This window comes from Vombatus ursinus, unplaced genomic scaffold, assembly GCF_900497805.2.
Source record: "Vombatus ursinus unplaced genomic scaffold, bare-nosed wombat genome assembly UNPS02014775.1, whole genome shotgun sequence".
NCBI lineage: Eukaryota > Metazoa > Chordata > Mammalia > Diprotodontia > Vombatidae > Vombatus > Vombatus ursinus.
In genome coordinates, this window is record NW_020954553.1 from 4,200,236 (window position 1) to 4,225,065 (window position 24,830).

The 24,830-nt window shown below is 52.2% G+C and overlaps 1 protein-coding gene across 2 annotated transcripts in view; it reads left to right on the plus strand.

Moving 5' to 3' along the window:
• Window positions 1–24,830, plus strand: part of ZNF362 (zinc finger protein 362) — a 46,580-nt gene that overhangs the window by 16,452 nt on the left and 5,298 nt on the right. For both annotated transcript variants that reach the window (XM_027864584.1, XM_027864583.1), the window contains exons 2-5: window positions 15,749–15,812; window positions 16,270–16,516; window positions 16,629–16,950; window positions 19,938–20,162. In XM_027864584.1, the coding sequence (XP_027720385.1) occupies window positions 15,750–15,812; window positions 16,270–16,516; window positions 16,629–16,950; window positions 19,938–20,162 (857 nt within the window). In that variant the 5' untranslated portion in view covers window position 15,749. The remainder of the gene's footprint in view (window positions 1–15,748; window positions 15,813–16,269; window positions 16,517–16,628; window positions 16,951–19,937; window positions 20,163–24,830) is intronic.

Genomic DNA, 24,830 nt, shown 5'->3' on the forward strand with positions numbered 1-24,830 from the left:
GATCGCCTGATGGTCACCTAGTCCAACCGCCTCCTTTTATAGATGAAGAAACTGAGGCCTAGATACATGAAATGATTTGCTTAAAATCTCAAGACTATTAGGTGGCAGCGATGGGATTTGAACCTCCACATCCAGGGCCCCTTTGATGACCACCCACTTTGTTTCCCAGTTTGTTTTTTTTTGTTTTTGTTTTTTGTCACAAAGAGTGCTCACACAGTAATATTTTGAACTGCCATATGGCATTATTGCAAACCAAAGCAAAAGAAGAATTGAGTTAGGTTGCTTCCCCCCAGGCCTGTGGTATCTTTTTTCTCCATCTTCCTCAAGAAGGGGCCCTTGGCCTTGTTTTTCTTGCCTCCACACATTTGAAAAAAAAAAAGATATCATTTTTACATCATTGTAATTTCTAAATACATCCCTTTCTTCCCTTCTCCCCCAACCAAGAGCCAAAAAATAAACAAAGAGGGGGAAAGGCAGGGTAGGAGCAGTTCAGCCAAACTAACAACCAAGTGTATCAGGGGAGTCTAGAGAAATGGGATGTTCCTCACCCGTCCATCATGCCTCACCTCTCCAAAGAAGGGAGGGAAATAGCTTTCATCCTCTCTTCTCCTGGGCTAGGCTTGGTCACCGCAATTATATAGCATTCAGTTCCCTTAGGTGGTTTTTTTTCTCCTTTTCATTTACATTGCTATAATCATTGTGCATACCCTTTCTTGGTTCTGCTTACTTCACCTGCATCAGTTCGTATAAGTTTTCCCAGGCTTCTCTGAATTCGTCATGCTTATTATTTCTTGTGACACAATAATATTGTTATCTTCATGTATCATAGCTTGCCTGTGGGCATCTATTTTCTTTCCAGTTCTTTACTACTTATAGAAAGTGACCTTAGGAGTATTTTGATGTATTGGTGACCTTTCTTTCTGAGTTTGGCTTCCGGGCCTCCTCCTCAGGGGCCATCCTCCACCCTTTCTCATGGAGTCTGTAACATTTCTTGAGTGCCTCGGCCCCTCGGGCCTTTAGCCTTTCTGACACCATTCTTGCAGGTTTGTGGCTCTTCTTTGTATCAATTCTGTGAACTTGTTTCCATCTTCAGGACTCATCCTTTCAAAATCAGAGCTAGCCCAGGCGTTCCCTACAGGACCAGCCATTTGAGCATCTTCAGACATTTCCTTCCATTCTCTCTCATTAGATACCATTTGTGAGAATTTTGCTCTTGGAAGCCTTCTGCCCCTGAAGTTGATTTTTCTTTGAATATCTCAACCTATTTCTTTCCTCTGACCTCTTTACTTTCCATCCTCCTGAAGTCTCGGGCAGGGGTGAGGAACCTTCAGCCTTGAGGCCACATGTGGCCCTCCAAGTCCTCCGGTTAGGCCGTTTGACTGAATCCAAACGTCACAGAACAAATCCCTTTGGTAAAAGGCCACAGGTTCCCCACCCCTGGTCTCAGGCACATTTCAGCCTCCTTTACAGGGACCTTTGTCTCTGTAGATGTTGTTTCTCCTTCCTTCTCCCCCACGATAGAATGGAAACTCCTTGAGAACAGGACCTGTTTCATTTTCCCTTGTATCTTCTATTCCCAGTACAGTGCCCATGGCATGGTACGCACCTTATAAATGCTTGTTGAATTGAATTTAGTTGAAATGAAAGCGGTAGGGTCATGACCTCCTAAGCTTCCTGCCTATCGTGTTTGTTGATCCCTTATTAGACTGTAATCGCTGTGAGAGCAGGCACTGCCGTTATGCACTCCTTCGTGCCCAGGCTGGGTTAATTAATAAGCCCATGACAGATATGTGTGGATAGAATGATGGAGGCCGTCCACCTGAGGAGTTCAGAAAGGATGTGCAATGGTGGGCCCTGCCTGGCACGGCTTGAGATGGGAGTTGTTTGGAGCTGGGATCCCATGCAGTTTGCATCGGTAGTGTGGGTGGGAACGTTGGGGGGCTGTCAAATATAGTGCTGCAGCCCCTACCCCCGGAGCCATCAAAAACAGCCGTTCAAATGGCACTGCACCTGGGTTCAAGCCTGGTCTTGCTGCTTAAAAATGACAATCACTCTCATAATAATCACATGGGCAGAAGTCTGCAGAACATTAAACATAAAAGACTAATAAATAGCAGCTTAATAACTAGCCCCAGGACTCCATGAAGAATGAGGTGAATAAGGATAATAATTTCATTCAGATGAGTCGCTTTATCCCCACCTAACACTAAATACAAAAGAATTCTAGTAGGATAACAACTCGTCCCAGGACTGAGTTTCATACGACATAATAATAACGAATAACATTTCTAAATCTTTCAGATTTAGGTTGGGAAAGCTTAAGTGACTCACTTGGGGGTCACACAGCCATGTGAGTAAGTGTCTGAGGGAGGATTTGAAATCAGGGCCTCCTGATTCCAAGTTCAAGGCTCTCTCCACCGTGCTTCCTAGATGCCTTCAAAGATGACAAGAATGAATAATAATAATAACAACAGTAATAATTGATGGCATTTATGGGCCACCTTATGGCCTGTGAAATGCTCTACCTACATTATCTCCTCATCTGATCCTCACATCCACCCTGTGGGTTAAACTCTATGGTAACACTGCCCCTGTTTTATGGATGAGATGCACAGAAGTCAGAGGTTGTGCTCTGTGTGAGCAGAGCCTGAGGTCAGGGCTCCCAGGCTGCATTTGAACTCAGCTGTGTCCTGACACTGAGTCTAATGGTCCTTCCACAATATCATTCAGTCATTTGGTCAGGTCGCATTGATAAACGCCGACTTATGTGCTGGGCATTGTTCTAAGCACTGAGCTGACAACAGAACCCACTCCCTCCCTTCAAGAAGCCAGCACTCTGAATGGGGCAGCAGCGTGTGAATAACTATGCACAAACAAGACATAGACAGGATAAAATTGAGGGCAGTCTCCTGGAGCCTCAGTTTCCTCATCCTTAAAATGGGTTTTTTGCCCAAATGCTGGCCCTTCCTGCCCCACAGCAGAGGTCATGCCGGTAAAGCCCTCTGAAAATTGTAAAAGCTGTATACACATGCGAGGTGGAATTATATGGTCATAGTAATAACGTTGGCTTTGTGTAATAAAAATACCACCACCTCCCAGCTATATGGTAGTGATTGAAGGCGTGGCTTTGTGTCCTCTCCCCTAGTGCTGTCCTTCCCATCTCTCCTCAGCCTGCTTCTTGCACTGTGGCTCAGAGGCCCTGGGTCAGGGTCATCGGGCTGTGGCAAGGCTGTTTGAAGGGGACTGTCACTGGGTCTAAAGCTTCCCTGACCACATGGACAGGAAGAAACGGGGAACTCTGCTTCTGCTGTCAAGATGTGCCCTCTTCTCCTGAGGAGCTTCAAAAGATGTTGGGCCTGGCCAGGAGCAGGAGCAGGGGAGGGGACCCTTCCCAACTACATGGGTGGCCCTCAGCCCCTAGCCTGTGCCTGGATCCCAGACAGAGCCCAGCATCTCACGTGTGGTTGCTACTGGCCCTGCTATCCTGCCATCTCTCCGGGAGGTCAGGGAACAGAACAGGCCCTTTGATGTGATTGTAGTAATTATTATTAATTAATTCTAATTATTCATTATGACTGAAAATTAGTACTTTAAGGTGTGCAGAGACCACTATATGTACCACTTTGTGCGGTCGGTCCTATTATTATTTCCATTTTATAGATGAGTAAACTGAGGCCCAGAGCCCTCAGGTACATAGTGCTAAGTAAAAAGGTCAGAAGTGCAATTCTATCGCTCCGGGTTCAGTGCCCTTTCTACACAGCCCATCCTGCCTTTGCAGGCTCTGAGTACTCCCTTCCTAGGACAGGCATATGGCTCCTCTGTGAAGCCAGGACCCATCAGTGTGCAGTGGCAGCCAGTCTATATGGCCCCCTGGCTGCTGCCTTGGCAGACCTTGCCTCTAGAGAGCTTCTGGTCTGCCAGGGGAGATGGGGCCCAGACACAGGAAGCCGAGGCCAGAAGATTTGTTCAGGCAGCCAAGGCCTGAGGAGGCCACTCCCTGTGAATCCATGGGGCACCTCCTCCGGGTCCTCACGGAAGCCGGACAGCCCTTGATCCATTCCACCCCCAGTCTCTTTCCCCGCCGCGGCTGCTCTGGACCTCCTCTTCATTTTCCCATTTCTCCTCCTCCGCTCAGGTCACAGAAGGTTTAGCTGATCCTGGCCCTTGGGCCCCTGATCCCATTCCCGGCCACTTTTTCAGGGACCTTTCTGTGATAAGTCTCTCTTGCCACTGCTCCTTCCTCTCTGTCCAGATTCAGCTGTGGGGATCTGGGCGCTGAGGATGCTACATTTAATCCCTCCCCCCGACAAGAGGCCTTCTTGACTTCTACCCCTGTAGCTCCATCCAATCTCTCCCACCTTTCACAGACAGGATGCCCCTCCTTCCTCACGACCCTCTGTGTCTTCAGCCTCTTTCACAGGAAGCCATTGACCCCGAACTTCTCCTTCTCCAGGACCACCAGTGGCTTTTTCCTCAGACCTTTCCTCCTGGTTGACGTCTCCATAGCTTTGGACCCTGGGGACTGCCTCATCTTACTGCATTCTCATCTCCCCGGCTTCAGAGCTCCCACACTCTCCCGATGCTTGCTTTCCCCCTCCCAGGCATTCTCTCCCTGATCCCGCAGTGCAGCCATTCTCCAACGGGTCATCCTAGGCTGTCTTCTCTCATTCACTGCCACAGTTTTCATTATGACCTCTGTACACAGGAATGCCAAACTGTCTGTCCAGTCTTGACCTGAGATCCACAGCCCCACCCCCCACTTCCTGCTGGGCATCCCCCCCACCACCACCATGCCTCGCCAGAACCTGGAACTCAGCAGCTCCCAAACTGAGCTAATTATCTTTCCCCAAATCTGACCATTTATTTCTATCCGTGGCGTCATCTAGTCTTCCATAATCATAGTGGGGAAAGGTCATTCCAGCTTGGGGGTGGTGGAGTGGGAACCTTCCCAGAAGAGGTCGCATCTGAGCTGGGCCTCGAACAATGGGAAGGAAGTCAACAGACAGGCGAAGACCAAGGGGGAGGGTACTCTTGGCATAGGGACCAGCACGAGCAAAGATGCGGAGGTGGGGGCAGCATAGGATGTGTCCAGGGGATAGTGAGTCATCCGGCTCAGCTGGGGTATAGAGGACGTGGAGGGGAGTCGAGTGAGAGAAGACTGGAAAGGTCGGGATTCACCAGACCATGGAGGGCTTTGAATGTCGAGCTAAGGGGTTTGTACTTTATTCTGTAGGTCATAGGGAGCCAGTTTGAACAGAGGAGTGACATGGTCAGATCTGTGCAAAAGGGTCTGTCACACACACGGTATGTCTGTGTTTGTATGCATGCATCTTAGTGTGTGTCTCTGTGTGTTGGTGTTTCCTTGTGTCTTTCTTGCATGTGTGCCTGCTCATATGTGTGCATGTTTGTGTCTGTGTGCACCCCTGTGTATAGTTGCCTGGTGTTTGTGTGTATGCTTTTGGAATATCCATGTGCCCATTTCACAGGAAGTCAGCTGGTGCATTGCTAGTTGGTGCTGGGCCCTCAGCTGGAGCCCGTAAAACCGGCCCTGGGTGGTCCCAGCACAGTGGCTCCTGTCAGCCAAGGGATGCTGAAAGCGTCCCCACTCCCCCAATGAGTCCTTAGTCTGGGGGCTACTGGCATTCAACACAGCAGGGCTCATCCACGCCCCCTTGCAGAGAAGGGCAGGGGCAAGGTCCACCTGAGCCTGGGGCCGCCACCATCGAGGTCCTCCCTCTGCCTGCTCACTCCCCCCAGGGACTCCCTGGCCCCTTCTGAGCCATCTTCCCTTTCTTGTTGGCCTTTGATTGGGCTGGAGAAGCAACAGGTTTGAAGCAGCCTCGCCATGCCTGGGCGGGTAGATGGGACAGTGTGGCAGCAGCCAGCAGGCATCCCTCCGCTCCATTCGGAGACGTTCTCCCTGCCAAGCCCGAAAGGAGTTCAGTGTTGAAAGCAGACATGCATGCACGCACAGGCACACACACGTACACACACACACACACACACGCACGCGTGCCCCAAAAGCTCGTTACCTCTGCTGCAGTAATTAGCCACGTGCAGCAGTCTGCATGAACGGCTATCCCAAGCCTTCCATGCCCTGCTTGTGTCTTAGCCGCCTGCCTTTGCTGCTGTCCCTTTTCAGCCCCCGTCATGAGCCCCTTCTCTTAGCCGCACCCTCCACTCACCCGGCTTTATTCTGCCTCCCCTGAGGCTGCTCTCCCCTCTGCACCTGCAAGGTCCACTGCGAAGCCTTCCCTGAATCTTCCCATCGAGTTTAGGATTTAGAATTTAGGACCGTTGGGGTGATTGGGCCCAACCTGCTCATTGTGCCCAGAGGGAGGCGGAGTTAAGCAGCCTGGACTCCCATCAGAGAATCAGGGAATCGTAGGCCTTCAGACCTAGGATGCGGCTCAGCTCCCCCTTCTCGCAGCATTTTTCCTTGTTTTCCTTCTGCACGTCGGGCTTCTGGGGTGGTTCACAGCCCCCTCCTCTTCCACCACACACCTCGGGTAGGTGACCCCCCTCCTTCCCCTGGGGGGGCTCTCATCTGCTCCTGTCTCTGCAGATGATGCCTAAATTTATATATGCAGCTAGCCTTCTTGAGCCTTGGGTTCCCCTTCTGTGTAGTGGGGAGTAATGATATTTGTCATACCAGTCTCAGGCTTATTGTGAGATAATGCACACCCCCAAATCTCTGTCCCTAGTCTCGTCTCTGCTCTGAGCTCTGGCTCCCCATCTCTAGTCGCCTGCTGGCCTGACACATTCTCAAACGTAATTCATCACCTTCTGCCTTCAACCTGTCTTTCTCTCAGCTCCCTATTTCCATTGATGACACACCCCCCAACATTCAGGTTAGGAGGCCACTTGTCATAATGGCTAAGGCGCTGGATTTAGAGTCAGATACCAACCAGGTGTGTGACCCTGGACAAGGCACAGCCTCTCTGCCCCGGTGAGGTGGCTGGACGCCACAGCCGCTAAGGTCCCTTCCCAGCTGTTCTTAGACTTCCTCCGCTCTCCCAGTTCTGTGCCCTGCGCAGGTTGTAACGACCATTGATGCCACTCCTTGAACAGGGCTCTTCATGCCGACATGGGGACTTGGCTTTCAGCATATTTCAGTAGAATTGGTTTCCTTTGTCAGCCTGTGTTTTTGTTTTATGCCTTCATTTTTCTGAGAAAGTCGTGGGCTTCACCAGACTGCCAGAGAGGGTCCATGACCTGAAGAGGCAGAGCACCCCGGTCTGTGGCCACTCAGCTTCTCCCTGAGGGTTCTCCTATCACTTCTTCCCTGGACCCTTTCACTAGCCTCCTGACGGACCCTCCTGCCTCCCTTCCCCAGCCCAGCCTCCACGCAGCTGCCAGAATCATCTTTCTGATGCACAAATCTGAGCATGTCACACCCCTACTCAGACACCTTTCATGGGTCCCCACTGCCCTGTCCTTGAAGACCTCATCTTTCCTTCATTCCCTTCTGCCTAACTGGCTGGTCTCTTCAGAGACACAGCGAATAGAGTGCTGTGCTGGGCTCTAACCTTGGGTTTCTAATCCTGCCTCCAACACTTCCTAACTTTGTTCCTCTGTGGGAGATACTTGGCACTCCCAGGCTCAGTTTTCTCATCTGTAAAATGGGAATAATAATGCTCCTAGTGGTCGACCTTGCAGTTTAGTTGTGAAGCTCAAAGGAGATCCTGTCTGTAGAATGCTTTGCAAACTTTACCTTAAAGCTTGATAGAAATGTGAGTCATTTTCATGATTATCCTTTGGATCTGATATGCCGGCCCTGTCTCCCATCTCCTCTCCCTTCAAGGTCTGGCTCTGGCATCTCCTCCTCCATGAAGCTTTTCCTGAGCCCCACAGCAGAAAAGGTTCTCTCCCAGCACACCTTATCCAGCAACAGGCAGTCAGCATTTATTGAGCGCTTATTGTGTGCCTGGCACTGTGCTAAGCTCTGTCTGGCTCTTCTGCTCCCGTTACACCCGACTTTGTATTATATTTATCTGTGTCTGCGTCATCTTCCACCCCCAGCCCCAGTAGGAGGGAAGACCTTGAGGGCAGGGGCTGTCCTATCTTCTGACCTTGCTTAATGAATGTTTATTGAATTAATATGTGGAGAGGGCCCAGAAAGGGTGAAGTCCATTGTGGGAGTCGAGAGGGGTAGGTGAGAGATAGATGAACATGGAGCCTGTGATTTCATTGGTGGAAGGAACTCCTCTACCAGGGCAGAGTCCTCACCCTCTTTGCAATTTATAGTCTCAGAGGAAGTGGCCTGGGACCCTAAAAAGTCACAGGGCCCCCCAGTATGTGTCAGACTTGAACACGGAGCTTCCTGGTCCTGAGGCTGGATCTCTGTGTGCCACACCATGCTGCATCTCTGAGTGGCAGAGCCAGAATTCAAATCTAGATCTTCCGGACCTGGACCCAGGGCTCCTTGTCCATGATGGCACAGTCAGTCAACAAATATCTGCTGAGCTCGGGACCTGTGCCCAGGACCTTCCCTCCCAAGGCCTGTCAGTCCGTAAACATTTTTAAAATGCCAAGCACTGTGTGCTAGATGCTGGAGACACAAATGTAAAAGTGAAACAGGCCCTGCCCTCATGGCGCTTCCCTTCTCTCAGGCCCCTGGGCCCGTCACACAGGCCTGTGGGCTCTGAGTGACACTAGACACTTGGTTAAAAGCAGAGCGGGTGAGGACCTCGCCTTTGTTCTCTGGGTCACTTCTGCTCTGGCTGGTGCTTGGATCTTAGCTCCCCCAACCTTGATGTTAGTCTCTGGGTGCCTGGTGTGTCGGTCCTGGACTGCTGTGAACTATGGGACAGACCCAAGCCCTGTCCTCAGCGAGCTTACACTTTACTCAGGGAGATGACTTAGACACAGGACACAATGAGAGGCCTTTGAAGCAGGTACAGTCACTTGTGAAACTGTGTGGTCCTTGAGGAATTCAGAGGACAGAGAGGCCAAGGTGGTCAGGCAAGAGGAGGTCAGCCTGCAGCCACACCTTGAAGGGGTCTATAAGGACAGGGCCTGGGCCTGGGCTGTCATTGGTATAGGGACATCTTGGGAGAGGAAACTTCCTCATCAGTGCAGGTCAGCCCCTTGTCTGCTGTCATCTTAGCGTTGTCTGTGGCACCAGAAAGCTACAGCATGTGCCAGAAGCGGGGCCTGAACTCAGCTCTTCCTGGCCCTGGGGCCAGCTCACTATCTACCGTACTGCACTGCCTTTCACTTTTGGGAAAGGGAAGGCATTTCAAGTGAGGAACGTGTGAGGTGAGGAGGAGACCTTTGGAAATGGTGAGGACATCTCTGCTCTCATGTGGGCACTTCTATGCCCCAGGTTCCTCTCTTTGGCTTTTGGGAAATCAGAGGCGTAGATAAGATCGAGATGGCCTGGGAGCTTTGGCCTTTATTACTCAGAGTTTGTAAAATGAGGAAGCTGGACTAGATTATTTCTGAGGTCTCTTCCAATCTTTCCCACTCCAAATCCTGTGTTCTCTACTTCTTCCCAGCTCTGACATTCTGAGTTCTAAGGCCCTTCTTTAGGAGCTTTGACATTTGTGTGCTAAGGTTCTCTTCTAGCTCTGACATTTTAGGTTCTAAGGATCCTCCCAGCTCTGACATTCTGGGTTCTAAGCACCCTCCCAGCTCTGACATTCTGGGTTCTAAGGCCCCTTCTCTAGGAGTTCTGTTATGCTACAGTTACATGAATTCTAACCTTCACTATCTAGAAGGCTTCTGGAATAACTGGTTCTGGAAGCACAAACTTTTCCTGGTTTGAATGGAAGTCTCACCAAATGGATGACATCCTTCCCTGCCCTCTTCAAAGCAGGGTGCCGAGTGTAGTGGAGCTATTGCTTGCTAAGTCTTTGTCATCATCAGACACATCAGTCGTGGCAGCAGGATCTACACCTGTATTGTCCCTGCACTACTTGCTCCACACTGCTGTGCTCGTGCCTGATTTTAATAGTTTTTCTGTCTCCTCCCTCACTGCCGGTGGGTCTGATAGCAGCAGCTCCTTTTCCCCCTCTGAATCTTGCTTCTCATCTGACTTAGCAACCAGCTGGCCAGTATTGCTGGAGCGGCACAAAAGGAGATCGAGAGTGCTTGGGCTCAGTGTGGTTGATGCCTGAGAGGCTCTTCCCTGAGAAAAGGGAAGGTGGGGGCTTGAAGGCATGAATTTTGCAGCATCTTTTTGGGCTGCCCAGAGGCCTCGTTAGCTTCCTGCTGGGTTCTGGAGAGGAAAGCCAGGGCCTGGAGAGCTGGATTTCTTTTTCATTTGGTCCTTGGACGTCTCTGGCCACACGTTGGAGGCCAGGACTTTCCCCCTTGCCTGCTGTTGCTGGAGCAATTTGAGCTGCTGGTAACTAGAGTAGGAAGGAGGTTGGGGAAGGGAAGAAGGATCCAGGAGTCTGGGCTCTGTACCCACCATCAGCCATGTTCCTGATAACCCCAGTTTAATTGACAGAGAAAGGAGCCACAGAATTTTAAGCTGGGAAGGGGCCTCCTCTGCTGACCCAGACTTGAAAGTTCTATCACTACACTGCTGACCTTGAGCACACCATTTAAGGTCCTCACTTTACTCATCTGTAAAATGACTTCCAACTCTAATCTGTGATCTTACGGATCACACTTAGTACCCACTATTTCAAACCATCAAGCGGCCATCTCATTTCTGTATGAAGTCCTCCAACGAGGAGGAATTCACCAGCTCCAAAGGCGGCCTCTCTCACGTTGGGATCACACTCACCATTAGGGAGTCAGCAGTGGGATGTGCGGGCAGCCAAAAAAAGCCAGACCTTGAAGGTGTGGAGGCGGGAATCAGCATGGCGTGTGTACCAGGGCAGCAAAGAAGCCAAGCTGGCTCCGTGGAGGAGAGCAGGAGGAGGAGGAGACAGAGATGCCTCCCAGGCCAAAATCTTAGCCAGCCTTCTCGGCCCAGCATCACCTCCGCAGGGAAGCCCTCACTGACGCCCCTCCCCCCCACCGGCCGGAAGCCATCACTGTCTTGGACGTGCGGGCCTTTCTGGTGGCTGTACTCCTGGTCTTCCCTGTGTTATGGTTTGGTGTGCTCTGTGCTCCATTCCCCTCACCCCACTCTGGCCTTTGAGTTCCCTGAGGGCAAAGCCTGTGTCTGATTTGAGTTTGTTAGCGTAGAGTTCAAATGTTCACTGACTTCAGTGACCATCAAGTTTGACCCCCTTAATTTTGTAAATGAAGGGATGGAGGCCTGGATTCACACAGGTGGTGACTGGTGAGGACAAATCCTGTGCTGCCCAGGACAAAACGGGATGCAGGAGCTATTGAGGAGTAGCCCAAGGGAGAGGTGAAGGCCTTGGCTCCTTCTCCTGGATGACCAAGGGTCCATTGGACTAATTGGAAGATGAGGTAGGATAGTGCAGTCAGAGAAACACTGGCCTCTGAAAGACCTGGGTTCAAATCTTACAGGCTGCGTGCCCACAGAAGAGACATTTTTTTCTGGGCCTCAGGGTTTTTTGTTTTTGTTTTTTGTTGGTTTGTTTTTAGGAGGGAGAGTGGCTGGATTAGATCATAGGTCTAGAACTGAGATACCCAAGAGTCCATCAAGTTGAACCCTCCCATTTAATAGATGAGGAAACTAGGGCCTCAAGTCTCACCCAAGGTCCTCTGAGTAGTGAATGTCAGCTTTGAAGAAAGATGCTTTGAATCCAGAGCCGACGGTCTTTCCATTAAAGGTCCTGCAGCCCTAGCATTCTGTGACTCAGGGTAAGGAGTGACATCGAACCCGGTGGAAGCAGCCAGTCAGCCTACTTCCTCCAGCCCTGCTTCTCACCAAAGTCAGGATGTGAGGAGGGGGAACTGAGCTGTGTTCTCCTCTTTCCCATTCAGTCAATAAGCATTCATTAAACACCTGCTATATGCCAGGCAACGTGCTAAATACTGGGGATACAAAAAAAGGCGAAAGACGATCCCTGCCCTCAGGGAGCTTACAGCCTAATGGAGGGTGACAGCTACGTACCAGCCAGCTGGATGCAGGATAAATTGGGTATGATCAACAGATGGGATTAAGAGGGATTAGCAAAGGCTTCTTACAGAAGAAGACTGGAGATGTTCTTCTTTGATATCCATACATGACTCCCTCAGGTGACCCCAGAGAGGTCAGACTGCATTGGTGCCTCAAGACTCTACATCTGGGCTTCTGTGGCCCTGCCTCTACATGGAGGGTCAGTGTTGGAGGAAGACCAGTGTCCATCCTCTCTCAAAAGTCCTTCTTTTGAGACTTCCTTTTGCGTCTTTTTGTTTCCTGTGCATGTAGCACGGTGCCTGGCACATAGTGGGTACTTAATAAATGTTTATTGATTGATTCAGTAAGAATTTATTATATGGCTTTGTGTGCCAGGAACTGTTTTGGGTACTAGGGATTTAGAGACAGAAATGAAACCCTCACTGCCCTCAAAAGGATTCAGTTCAGGGGTCATTTATTAAACACATTTATTAAATGTGTGGCTAGTGACACAGCTCTGACCCAGCTAAATGTATTGTGAGGTGGGGAGGTGATGGAGACAGAGTAGGAGTTCCCCTAGGAGAACGTGAGGAGGGACAGATCCCTTTCGGTGTGGGGATCAGGGAAAGCTTCACAGGCTGGGCAGAGAAATGGGGCTGGATTTGGGGCTGAGAGGACCTGGGTTTGGCTTTGTTCTCTGCCACTGATTTTACTGTGTGACCCTGGGTGCTAAGGTCTGGACTGAGGTCTCGGTCTAACCCTTTGCCCCAGGTGCAGCCCCTCCACTGCCCGTGTCTGGCAGTTTTCTATTTGTACGGCATGAACTGTCTGACACTTGGACTTGGTGATGAAAGGTGGGGTGTCTCCTGGCCTACAGGGGCCCTCTCCCCTGCTGCTGTGGGAAGGAGCATGCTGCGGTAGTTTAAGAGTCCTGGCATGGCCTGGGGCAGGTCCCTCCCCCACCCAGGGTGGCTTCTCACTTGGAAAATGAAGGGAGTTGGTACAGATGATCTCCACCCTTTCTCCAGTTCTAAATCCTACTTCTGGGTAAATAGCCCCAGACACGCAGCAACCATCTGTGTGCCCAGTTCATGCCAGGCTCAGGTGGGAGACCAAGAGGACCTGGCCTCTGGGGTCTTAGGCCTCAGAAAGGGAGACTCGGATGGCATTATGGCATCCTACCGTGACTGGCTCCCCTCCTTTCACCCTGTGGTGCTTTCACTACTGGAAGCCTTGGTGTGGGGCCTCAGAGGCTGGCCGTCCTTGACCGCCCTGCCTCCTTCTACCTTCAGATTGTGTAACAATTCTTTCTCACATATGACACTCTATACATCTCTGATTCTTAGACCACTCCTGGCAGATAAGTGAAATGGGTATTATTCTTATTCCCACTTTACAGCTGGGGAAACTGAGGCCCAGAGAAGAGGAGCAACTTATAGAAAGTTAACAGGCCCGAGTTCCAATCCTGGCCTTGCTGATCTAGGTGACCTTAGGCAGGTCAGTCCCCCTTCTGTGGTCCTCAGTTTCCTTATTTGCTGAACTTGACAGTCCAACTCTAAATCCTGTGATCTTTCCTAAGATCACAAAGAGGCGTTATCTGAGCTGGTCCAAGGTCTCAGGGCTCCCAGCTCCCAGCCTGGAGCTCTTTCCACTCACTCCCACTGTGATATATTGTCTTGTGTCGTCCACCCTGTGTCATGTGTCTAAATGTCATCTCCCTGGCCAGACTGTCAGCTCAGGGAGGGCAGGAACGTTTGTTGTCTTAGGAGCCGTGCTTCTGTCTTCCCTGGTGTCTGTAAATGTCATACTCCCCACATGGTCCAGGGTAGAGCAGAAGGGCCTTTCATAAACTCTGCTCTTTCCCTTGATTGCTTTTCTGTTGAGTTTTTATTTTAAAAAAAAAAAGCCTCCAAGAGAACTCAGCATACAAGCTCTGGGCATGAGCCAGCTCTGAGCAGGGGGTGTGGGTGGCTGCTGGGTGGCAGCAGGGGGCGGACGGATGGGGGAAGGGCTTGGGCCAGCGCCTTGGGGAGAGGTGTGGGGATGCGGTGGAAGAGCCCTGGACTCCAGAGTCAGGCCCAGGTCCAAGCCCAGCCTCAGCCCCTGCTTATTGTGACAAACTGGACAAGCTACCTCTCCCCTCTGGGCCTCAGTTTCCTCCTCTGTCCAATGAGAGGGTCAGACCAGGTGATCTCTAGTTCTGGCATTCAATGCTCCAAGATCCTTTTTGGCTCTGAATGTTCTGTGTTCCATGTTCTAACACCTTTGCTCTAACATACTCTGTTCTCATGTTCTGGGTTCCAAGGCCCCTTTGGATTCTAATGTGTTCCAGTGCTCTTTCATAGGACCCCTTCCTGTTCTGATATTTTATATTCTAGCTACTCCAGATTCCAGTATCCTAGGTTCTAAGGTCCCTTCCGGGCCTGGCAATCACGGGGCAGTTTAGTGTTTAATCATATCCTCTCTCATTGTTTTATGGGTGTGAGCCTCCTCTCCCCAGCATCCAAAGCTCCATTAGGACAGGGTGGATATTAATCACTCACACTCACCTTCACTATTTCATGCGACCTTCACAGTGTCCTTGAGAGGGAGCTAGCTCAGCTGTTATTGTCTCTGTTTTACAGATGAGTAAACTGAGGCCCAGAGAAGAACAGTGACTTGTCAGAGATCACACAGCTAGTCAGTGTCAGAGTTGGGACTTAAACCCAGGTCTCATGGCTCCTGGTGCCACTGCGCCCAGCTGCCTCCCCAAAAGCATATCTGCAACTCTGCCAGCCCCTCAGTGCCAGGCACAGAGTAGACTTAAAACAGAAAACTAGCGAGGGGGAGACCTCCTTTGGTGCTCAGGCTGGGGGCCCTGAGCTTGACTGAGGAAAGGATTCACACTTGAACTTGACAGTCCTGTTGGTTGGGTGCCTGCTGGCAGAGGCCAAAGGACCTGATCCCTCCTGCTGACCGTTAAGGGTTCAAGGAGTTCCTTGGCCTAAGGCCAAGCCCAGGCCTGGCTCCTGTGAGGTATTTTAAGGGGTAGAAAAAGAGACAGTCTGATTTTCTAGGACCTAGATCTTACCCTGGAGACAGATAAGGGAATGAGCACTCAGGAATGACTTTGTAAATGGCCACATTTAAACAGAGTGTGTGGCATGATCATTCATGGAGTCATTCCGGCACTTAATAGTTTATGTACAGCTTGGCTCTCTTGTGTTGTGAGGATGGGGTCTTCTGCTCATTTAGTCCTAGGCAGCTCCTGCTTGTCCTCCAGGGACAGTCCTGGTCCAGGGACTCTCTCTGTTATCCAGGCAGGGGCCTGGAGTTTCCTTGGGGACAGATGTCCCACAGTGATGTTGGCCCTCGAGGATTGGCTGGGGCAGGTCTGGGGCTGGATACCAAGGATGCCAGGCCTATTTAGCATGGAGATGGCATGGTGGAGAGGCAGTTCTCACACCAGCCTCCCTTCAGCCCCATACCTACAACAGCCCTTGAGGAGTAGAGGCAAGGTCAGTAGCACCTGGGCACTTGCTCTGCAGTATAGACTCACGCTGAACTTGAAAGACGTCCCTTGAGCTCCCCCACCATGGCCCCCTGGCTCCTGTTGGGCTCTGAGGGAGCCCAGAAAGGACTGTGAGGCTGGGGATGGCTCCCTCCTTGTCGAGGCAGCAGGAGGCCCGCTGTCCTGTGGGCCATGCTCCCCGCCAGGGGAGGGGGGTTGGTGATTGAGAGGGGCCCTGGACCGATGGGGAGGGTCTCTTCCCCATGACAGTCACTCTCTCCCTGCAGGATGGCCGAACCTCGTTTTAACAACCCCTACTTCTGGCCCCCTCCTCCCACCATGCCCAGCCAGGTAAGAAAGAGCTTTTCTCCTCCTCCCACCCCCGCCCCCTGCCCCTGCTCGAGCCAGCTTTGCACTTAACTGGACAGTCTGGGGCATTGGCTGTGGCCTGCCAGAGGGAGGGGCTCACCTCGAGGCCAGGGTTGTGGGGCCAGGCCACAGGACAGAGCGAACAAAACAAATGAAAACCCAACCCTGGCCCTGGTGGGGACACTGTGACCACCTTGCTGCTGGACTGGAGGAGCTGGGGCTGGCAGGGCCAGGGAGGGTTCTCTGTCAGGGGCCATTGAGGAGGTGGGGGATGAGAGAGGGTTTAGAACAGTCCTTGGTGGTCCTGCCAAGCGGGCTGGGTGAGGGCTTGAGGTCAGGGCTGGGGCTGGGAGAGGAGGGGACAGAGGCAGTGGCCAGTCGGGGCTGGGCTCCTGGGGGATCCCCCTGAGCGCTTTTGTCCTCTGTCTCCCCTTTCCAGCTGGACAACTTGGTATTGATCAACAAGATCAAGGAACAGCTGATGGCAGAGAAGATCCGGCCCCCACACCTGCCACCCACCTCAGTCTCCTCCCAGCAGCCCCTGCTAGTCCCTCCATCCCCAGCTGAAAGCAGCCAGTCCATCATGTCATTGCCGAAACTGCAGCAGGTGCCGGGGCTACACCCGCAGGCTGTGCCCCAGCCCGATGTGGCCCTGCATGCCCGGCCCGCCACCAGCACCGTCACGGGTAAGGGCGGTGGCCGGGAGGGGTGATGGTTCGGGAATCCAGGTTGCCGATGTATGAGCCGCTCTCTCTCTCTCTCTCTCGCTCTCTCTCTTCTCCCGTCTCTCCCTCACAGGTCTGGGGCTATCCTCCCGGGCCCCTGCAGTCAGCACCTCTGAGTCCAGTGCTGGCACAGGGACCAGCACCCCCTCAACGCCCACCTCCACCAGCCAGAGCCGCCTCATAGCCTCCTCCCCTACCCTCATCTCAGGGATTACCAGCCCCCCCATCCTGGACTCCATCAAGACAATTCAGGGCCACAGCCTGCTGGGAGCCCCCAAAACAGAACGGGGCCGCAAGAAGATCAAGGCAGAGAACCCCTCGGGACCCCCCGTCCTCGTGGTGCCGTACCCCATCCTGGCCTCAGGAGAGACTGCCAAAGAGGGGAAGACATACAGGTGGGAACTGAGCTCTAGACTCCTGCCTTTCCAGGCCAGCTGTTTCCCCTGCCCTGGCCCTGAGTTAGGGGAACCATTTCCTGGTGCCGGGGGTTATGAAACCCCGGTACTGGTCACTTTGGGCCACCTGGGAACCCCCTGGGAGGAGGTTGAGCACATGGCTCGTCCCTTCCGCCACGGTAAGATGCCGTCACCGGTGCCTTGTCCAGCAGGCCCCTCAGGCACAAGGGAGTAGGGGAGTCTGAGGGGCTAGGAGCCGGCAGGCCGAATCCTGGGCTCCTGGGCACCTGGGGCTCCGCTTCAAGTAAGAAGCAAGTCTGGAAGAGTAGATGTGGCTTAGGCTTCCTAGTGAGTCATCCCAAGAGGACCCTAAGAGCGGGCGGGTCTTTCACCTAAGTCCACCATGGAATGGTCTTAGAGCCAAGCTTCTCTACCACCCTCCACACCGTGTGAGGCTCTTCCTGACTCCAGAACTAGCACTTTTATCTACTGTACCATCTAGCAGCCTTTCCTAGCAGCATCTGAAGGATTAGGGAGTAGAAGGAAGTATTTGGAAGACCTGTTTGGGGGCTCCTTCAGTAGTTTGGGGGGCAATGCCTGTCCTTGGGGTGAGGTAACTCCTCAGGAAGGCCTGCCCAGTGTGTTAGTGACTGGTGCTAGGAAAGAGAGGACAGGGGATGTTGAGGTGCCATTGACTTGCCAGGGTTGGTACCTGACTAACCATGAGGTCAGAGGAGAAGAGAGAATCAAAGAGAACTGTTATCCCTTTCCCCCCGGCTTGAACGTGGGAGTCTGAGTGAATGGTGGTACCCCACCAGAACTAGCCGCTCCAGGACGAAGGCTTTGAAAGAGAAATAACCATGGCTGAAGACCTCCTGAGCATGAGGTGCCCAGGGGTTACCCCAGGGGAGATCAGGGGTTTCTGGACCTAGGCCTGGAGGGGACATCACAAGCCACCGAGGCCAATCCCTCATCTCTGAGAAGGATGAGAAAAATGAGACATAGAGCGGCCAGTGACTCACTCAAGGTCACACAGGGACTAGGAATCAGAGGTGGTACCTTATGACTTAGAGAGCGGCAGATTAAGAGAGAGGTCAGGGCTACAGATAAAAATTGGGGAGTCTTCTGCATAGAAGTGGGAGGGAATGAGTCTGCAAAGCGTGTATGTGTAAAGAAGGAAGAGGGCCACTGAGAAATGCCCACCTTAAAGTGTGCGAAGAGTGTCAGTTCTGGAGTCAGAGAACCTGGGTTCAAATCCTTCCTCAGACACTAGCTGTGTGACCTTAGGTAAATGGCTTAATCTCTTTGGGCATCATTCTCCTCATCTGTAAAATGAGAAGGTTAGACTGGCCTCTGAGATCTGTTCCTGCTAAAATCTATTAATGGACCTATGATTCTCACCTCCCTGGGCCTCAGTTCCCTGATCTATGTAGTGAGATGGTTGGACTAGCTGCCCTCTAAGGTCCCTTCCTGCTCTAAATCTAAGCTCCTCTGATAGGTAGCTGAGCATCACTAAAGGCTCCTCGGTGGGTATTGATGATAAAGCTGTAGTTGGTGCAGACATCCTAATGTCACGACCTTCCCTAATGATGACCTGGGTGTCCAGGAGCAGGGCGGCGGAAGGTCAGGGTAACGGGGGAGCCTCGGGTAGGAGCAAGTTAAACATTAACATGGCAGGGGATGGGGGTCAGGGCTGGATATGAGGCGGGTGAAGCCAGAATGGGATGGAAGACTCGGGCTGGGTCCAGGCCTTGGAGGACGTGAACAGGTTTAGTGGAAATGAGAGCGTATGAGAGCTCTGGATAGCAGGTCAGTGACAATGGCCAGAGGTGGGTGAAGAGGAAGACCGGGTGAGTACAAGCATCATCTGGGAACGTGACCTAGAGAGGTGTAGATGACTGCCCCAAGGAGGGAGAGGGAAGGGCTGTGAGCGCAGGGGAGAGTATGACCAGATGGCCTGGAGAAGGCCTCCTGAGGGGAGTGGTCTGGGAGCAGGCATGTGTGAGGGGACTGATGGCCTGAGACTTAGTCATGCTTGATGGAACTGAAGTTCAGGGAGGTCGGAGAGTCTGAAAAGAGAGACTAGAGGAGGAGTGACCTGTCGTCCCCCCTGCCCTCCCCACAGTGTGGAGCCTGCTCACCTCACCTGTCCCCACCCCCTTAATTGAAGCTCATGTTCCTCCAGGCGTGAGGCCAAAGTCGTTTTATCAGCGGCCTTTGTGCCTTCATGCCTGTCATAGAATCATGGACTCCCAGAACCTCAGAGGGCACCCAGCCCAACCCAGCCTTGGCTTGGAGAACTCCAGTGACCCGGAACCTAGCCCCTCCCTAAGTATTCTCAAGTGTGAAGTCTCTGTATCCCTAGAGCTATGAGGCCTACATCTCCTCCCACCTTTTCCCCCAAATGTGGGCCCTATCTTTACTCGGGCAGTCAGTAAGCATTTATTAAGCACCAACTATTTGCCAGGCACTATTATTGAGGTTTGTCCTTCTCAAAGAGGACCATGATATCAGGGAGGTGATGCCGTGACTTGCAAGTGAATTAGATTTGAGCGAGGGAGGGCTGTGCAAAGTCACCAGCCTCACTTTCTCCTCCAGAGCCATCTGGGTCCAGTGGCCAGATATAGATCAGGACAACTGGAGATGGCCCCATGCCAGGCACTATGTTAAGCGCTGGAGATACAAAGAAAGACAAAACCTAGTCCCCGCTCTCAAAGTCTCCCTCATTAGGGAGACAGTTTAAACTGCTGGGTATAAATGAGCTATGTACAGGAGAAATTGGAGATAAAGCAGAACGAAGGGGGATGAGGAGAAGCTGAGGAGAGGCTTCTCACGGAAGGCAGGATTTGAGCTGGGACCTTCCTTCAGGTGGTGTCCTAGAGCGTGTGGCGGCCTGAAAGGGATAAGCAGCTTGGAAAGGGGAGGGGCAGTTTGCAGAGGTCTGTGGGTGCCCCCCAGGCATAAGGTCTGCTTCCTGTGCTCCTCAGGTGTAAGGTCTGCCCCTTGACCTTCTTCACCAAGTCCGAGATGCAGATCCACTCCAAGTCGCACACAGAGGCCAAGCCGCACAAGTGCCCGCACTGCTCCAAGTCCTTTGCCAACGCCTCCTACCTGGCCCAACATCTGCGCATTCACCTGGGTGTCAAGCCCTATCACTGCTCCTACTGTGAGAAATCCTTCCGCCAGCTCTCCCACCTCCAGCAGCACACCAGGTGAGCGGCAGCAGCAAGGAGGGGACCCTCCAGAGGAGATGACGGAGGGGTCTGGGGGGGGCAGCAGGGTCCCTCTGGAGGAGATGACGGATGGGTCTGGGGGGGCAGCGGGGGATCCTCCGGAGGAGATGACGGAGGGGTCTGGGGGCAGCCGAGCAGTGGTATTTGGTGCTCAGTTGGACTCGGGAGTGGAGGGAGATCAGGATCGGCCTAGATGCCCAGCCCTGTGACCTGTTCCATTAGCTGTCTAGTGACTCTGGACAAGTCACTCCTTGTGTCTGTGCCTCAGTAAAAATGAGGGGGGTTGGACTTAGGTGCCCTTCCAGCTCTAAAGTCCCAGCTCCTCTGACCCCCACAAGTGCCCCATGGGATTCAAGTCCATCTGTCCCCAGAGGGCGAGGAGTAGGCCTCCTTGGTCCCAAGTGCCCGGGAGCCCTTGGGCCAGACTGGTAGCCGTTCCTTAGGCGGAGTCACAGAGCCAGTAGAGGACTACCTACCCCCCGAGTGGACAGGTTAACAGGATGAAGTCCATTACACCCCAGAGAGGATGGACCAGGGCACAGGCTCCTTACGGCCTAGCCACAGATCAAAGGAACTTCACAGATGCATTCCCTGTGCCCTGGCTGGGGATGGGGGGCTGGTGAGGGACAGACAGAAAGGGACAGAGAGGGACTAAGGAGCAGAGGGGGACGAGGAGAAGACGCAGACGCAGAGGGATGGAGAGAGGCCGGGCGTGCGGCTGGAAAGGAGGAACAGGACACGGGCCTTCGGAGCACGGTCTCTCCCGACTTGGGAAGGAACGCTGAGGTCTTTGGGACGCTTCCTTATCTTTAAGACTGAGTAGCCAGTGTCTGGTCTCCTGTTAGAGGGTCGGTGGGGTCCTGGAGAAGGCCCCAGAGCCTGTGAGGGTGGAGAAGGGCTAAGCGGGGCTTCACCGTCTGTCCCAGGACTGAGCGAGAGGGCAGGGGCTGCGGGGGTGACTCCTTCCCAGCCCCCATCCTAATAACAGCTGACATTTCTTTGGAACCCTTTACACACACCTCAGACCCACCCTTTGAGGCAGTGACCAACATGTCGTTAGCCCCATTCTAGAGGTGAGGAAATTGAGGCTCCGGATTCGCTTCAACAGCTCGTGAGAGGCAGCGTGGCGTAGCTCCTGGTCGAGGCAGCCCTCCAAGAGTGCTAGTTGTAGAGGTGTTGACATACATTGGCAGGGAGTTTGCTCACTCGAGAATGTTTTATATCAGTGAAATCGCGGGCCTTTCCCTATTGGAGTCAGACCTCTCCCGACTCCACACCCAGTGCTTTTTGTACCATGCTGTAATGTTGGGATGGCCTCACACACCTAGGTTGGGGTCCTGCCTCCTGCCCCTTTTCCTGGGCTGCTGCCCAGGACCCACAACCCCCGGGATGAACCCTCCTGGGCAGCCAGGAGCCAAGCCCAGAGCCTCTGGCCTCCCAGCCACCGTCCCCACGGAGCCTGATGACCCAGAAGCAGGGTCAGGCTCAGCTAGGCCGGCTGGTCAGGGAGTACAACTGTGGCGGGGGCGTGGGAATCAGGGCTCAGACCACTAATAATAATACTAATAGCTAGCTTTTATATTGTGCCTCCTATGCGCCTAGCACTGAGCTAAATATTACCTCATTTGAACAACCCTTGGGAGGTAGATGCTCTGTGTGTTATCCCCATTTTACAGATAAGGAAACTGAGACAGACAGAGGTTAAATGACTTGCTCAGGGTCAAACTGCTAGTAAGTTATCTGAGGCCAGATTTGAACACAGGTCTTCCTGACTTCAGGCCCAGCACTCTCACCATTGCACCAGCTCGTTGCCTTTCTTTTCCTCATGGGATATGGTACCCCAGTTGTGTCTGGTACCCAGGGCGCAGGGCAGGGCAATCTTCACCCGTTCATGCTGCCTACGGTCCCATTACCTTTTTAGCAGCCAGCTTACACTTCCCCATAGTTCCCAGAAGCGTGGCTGTGGCCCCTTCATCTAATCCAGCCCTTTCAGTAAGCAGATGAGGAAACTGAGACCCAGAGAGGGGAAGGGATTTGTGCAAGATCATCAGGTCTCCTGCCTCTCAGGCCGGGCTTCGCCTTCCTTTTCAACTCATATGTCTTAATTAAGTTAAATTATTCTAACCAGAGGACTTCCTTATTGTGACTGTGGTGCATACGCTTCCAGGGCCTATGCTCCCTATCCAGAGGATTTCTGAAGGCTGGGAAAGGGGTGACAGGCTCATAGATCTAGAGCTTTAAGGGACCCCAGGTCATCTGCACCAGCCCCCTTACTTCAGAGGACGCAAACGGACTCAGTAATCTCTGTTACCCAGCATTACACAGGGAGTAAGTGATAGAGCCAGGATTTGAACCCAGGTTCTCAGGCTATAGATCTTTTTTTCATCACAGTTCCTCCTAGGGGCATAGGTGTTATTTTTAAAAATGGAGAAGGAATAAGTCCTCTGGACCATCATTCTCATTCTGGGAGCCTTGGTTTCCTTCCCTAGGGGCCCCAGCAGGGAGTCCTCAAATCCACAAGCTTACAGAAAGACCAGGAAATGTGCAACTTGAATGCAACTACTGTCAGGCAGGGTCTGAGAGGTCTTTGGATGTTTAAAAAGGTAGGAGGTGTTGCTCTAACTTACAGGCTCTGAAATATAACTCCTTTGTCCAGGAAGACAGTGGAAAGCGTTCACTAAAACATCTCCATGCTGTTCAGTAGTTTTCAGTGATTTAGAGCAGGGCTTCTTAGCATTTGTTGCACGGCTTTAGGGCATGCAAAGTGCGCATGCTGTGTGTTCAGAACCAAGGCTGCAGAGAAGTTGTGTGATGCAACATTGCCTAGCACTGCCAGAAACACTCAGATTCATTACGCGTTTGATTTTGAATTAATTTTTGGTCATTGCGTGCATTTTACTGTTGCCAAATTTTTCACAACTCCATATGGGATCACGACCCACAATTTAAGAAGCGCTGATTTAGAGGAAATTTAGAGCTGGTGGGCTTGTCGTATTGGTAGATGACGTAAAGCGGAGAGGAGCAGCTGACACACTGGGTTCTGAACAGGCTGGAATGTTGGGCCACATCTGAGAAGATGAAATTTAATAGGAGTAAATGTAAAGTTGTATACTTGGGTTCATAAAATCAATGGCACAGATAAAATAGCAGTCATAGCTAGCATTTACATAGCGCCTTAAGATTTGTAAAGCATTTTACACGTATTATCTCATTTGATCCTCACAACAACCCTAGGGGAGGGTGCTATTATCCCCATTTTACAGAGGAGGAAACTGAGTTTGAAAGAGGGAAATGACTTATCTAAGTCACACAGCTCATAAGCAGGTGCAACAGGATTTTAACTCAGGTCTTCTGGATGGCCAAGTCCAGCACGCTCTCCACTCACCACCTAGCTGCCTCAGATGGAGGAGGAGGCATCACTAATGAGGATTCATTCAAACAAGACCCGGGGTGCAGGGCACGGGTTTTAAGAGACTGCAAGTCCACAGTGAACCACCTTTGTGATAGCACCGGAAGTTGCTAGTGTGATTTTTCAGGTGCATTGGGAGAGGTGCAGTGTCTGGAATGCAGGAGGTGAGGTGAGGATCCCACTGTCCTCTGCCCTGCTCAGGCCTCGTCTGGAGCCCTGTGGGCACTGTTTTAGGAAGGCTGTTCACATACTGTAGCTTGAATAGAGGAGGATGGTCAGGGTAGCCACACGGCTAAGCCTCCAGCTGCAGTGGGGTAGTGGCAATTTGAAGGTGGAGGATGCACTGGATTTGGAGTTGGGGACCTAGTATTCAAATCCTGGATTTTTATTATTGCCTGTGTGACCTTGGGCAAGTCATTGCTCTCAAGACCTTGGTTTTCTCAGCTGTAAAGAGAGTAGGGGTTCAGGGTTGGCCTACATGACCCTGAGGTTTTTTCTAGTCCTAAATCAGTGATCCCATGACCCATGATCAGGTGTTCAGGGTCATCATCTCACAGAACTGGGATCTCAGAAGGCATCCCAAAAACTCATAGAGAGAGCACTTCAAGGGTTGTGAAGGCTCAGAGGGGTTGGCTTTATTTAGCCATGGTCACACAACCTGTGTGTCAGAGGTAAGATTTGAACCCAAGGCTTCTGGACGACCAGGTTCAGCACTCCACTATGTTATGTTGCCTCTAGTCAGACCCATATATGAGTGTTTGAAGGGGTGCCATGTGGGGAAGAGTCCGCCAGTAAGCATTTCTTAAATGCCTGCTATGTGCCAGGCCCTGGGCTAAGTGCTGGGGATACAAAAAGAGGCAAAAGACGGTGCCTGCCCTCAAGGAGCTTACAGTCTAATGGAGGAGGTAGCATGCAAGCAAATCTGTACAAACAAGCCACATGCAGGATAAATAGGAACCAATTAACAGAGAGAGGGCACCAGAATTAAGAGGGGTTGGGGAAGGCTAGGAGGTGGGATTTCATTTGGGGCTTAAAGGAAGCCAGGGAGGTGAGTGGTCAGAACAGAGGAAGGAGAGGGCTGCGGGCATGGGGACAGCCAGAGAAAACGGCCAGGAGCCCGGAGAGACGGAGTCTTGCTCGTGGGATGGTTAGGAGGCCAGTGTCACTGGATGGAAGAGTATGTGGAGGGGTGAGGTGAGTGAGGAAAGGTCTAAATCGGGAGGTAGTGAGCTCCCCTT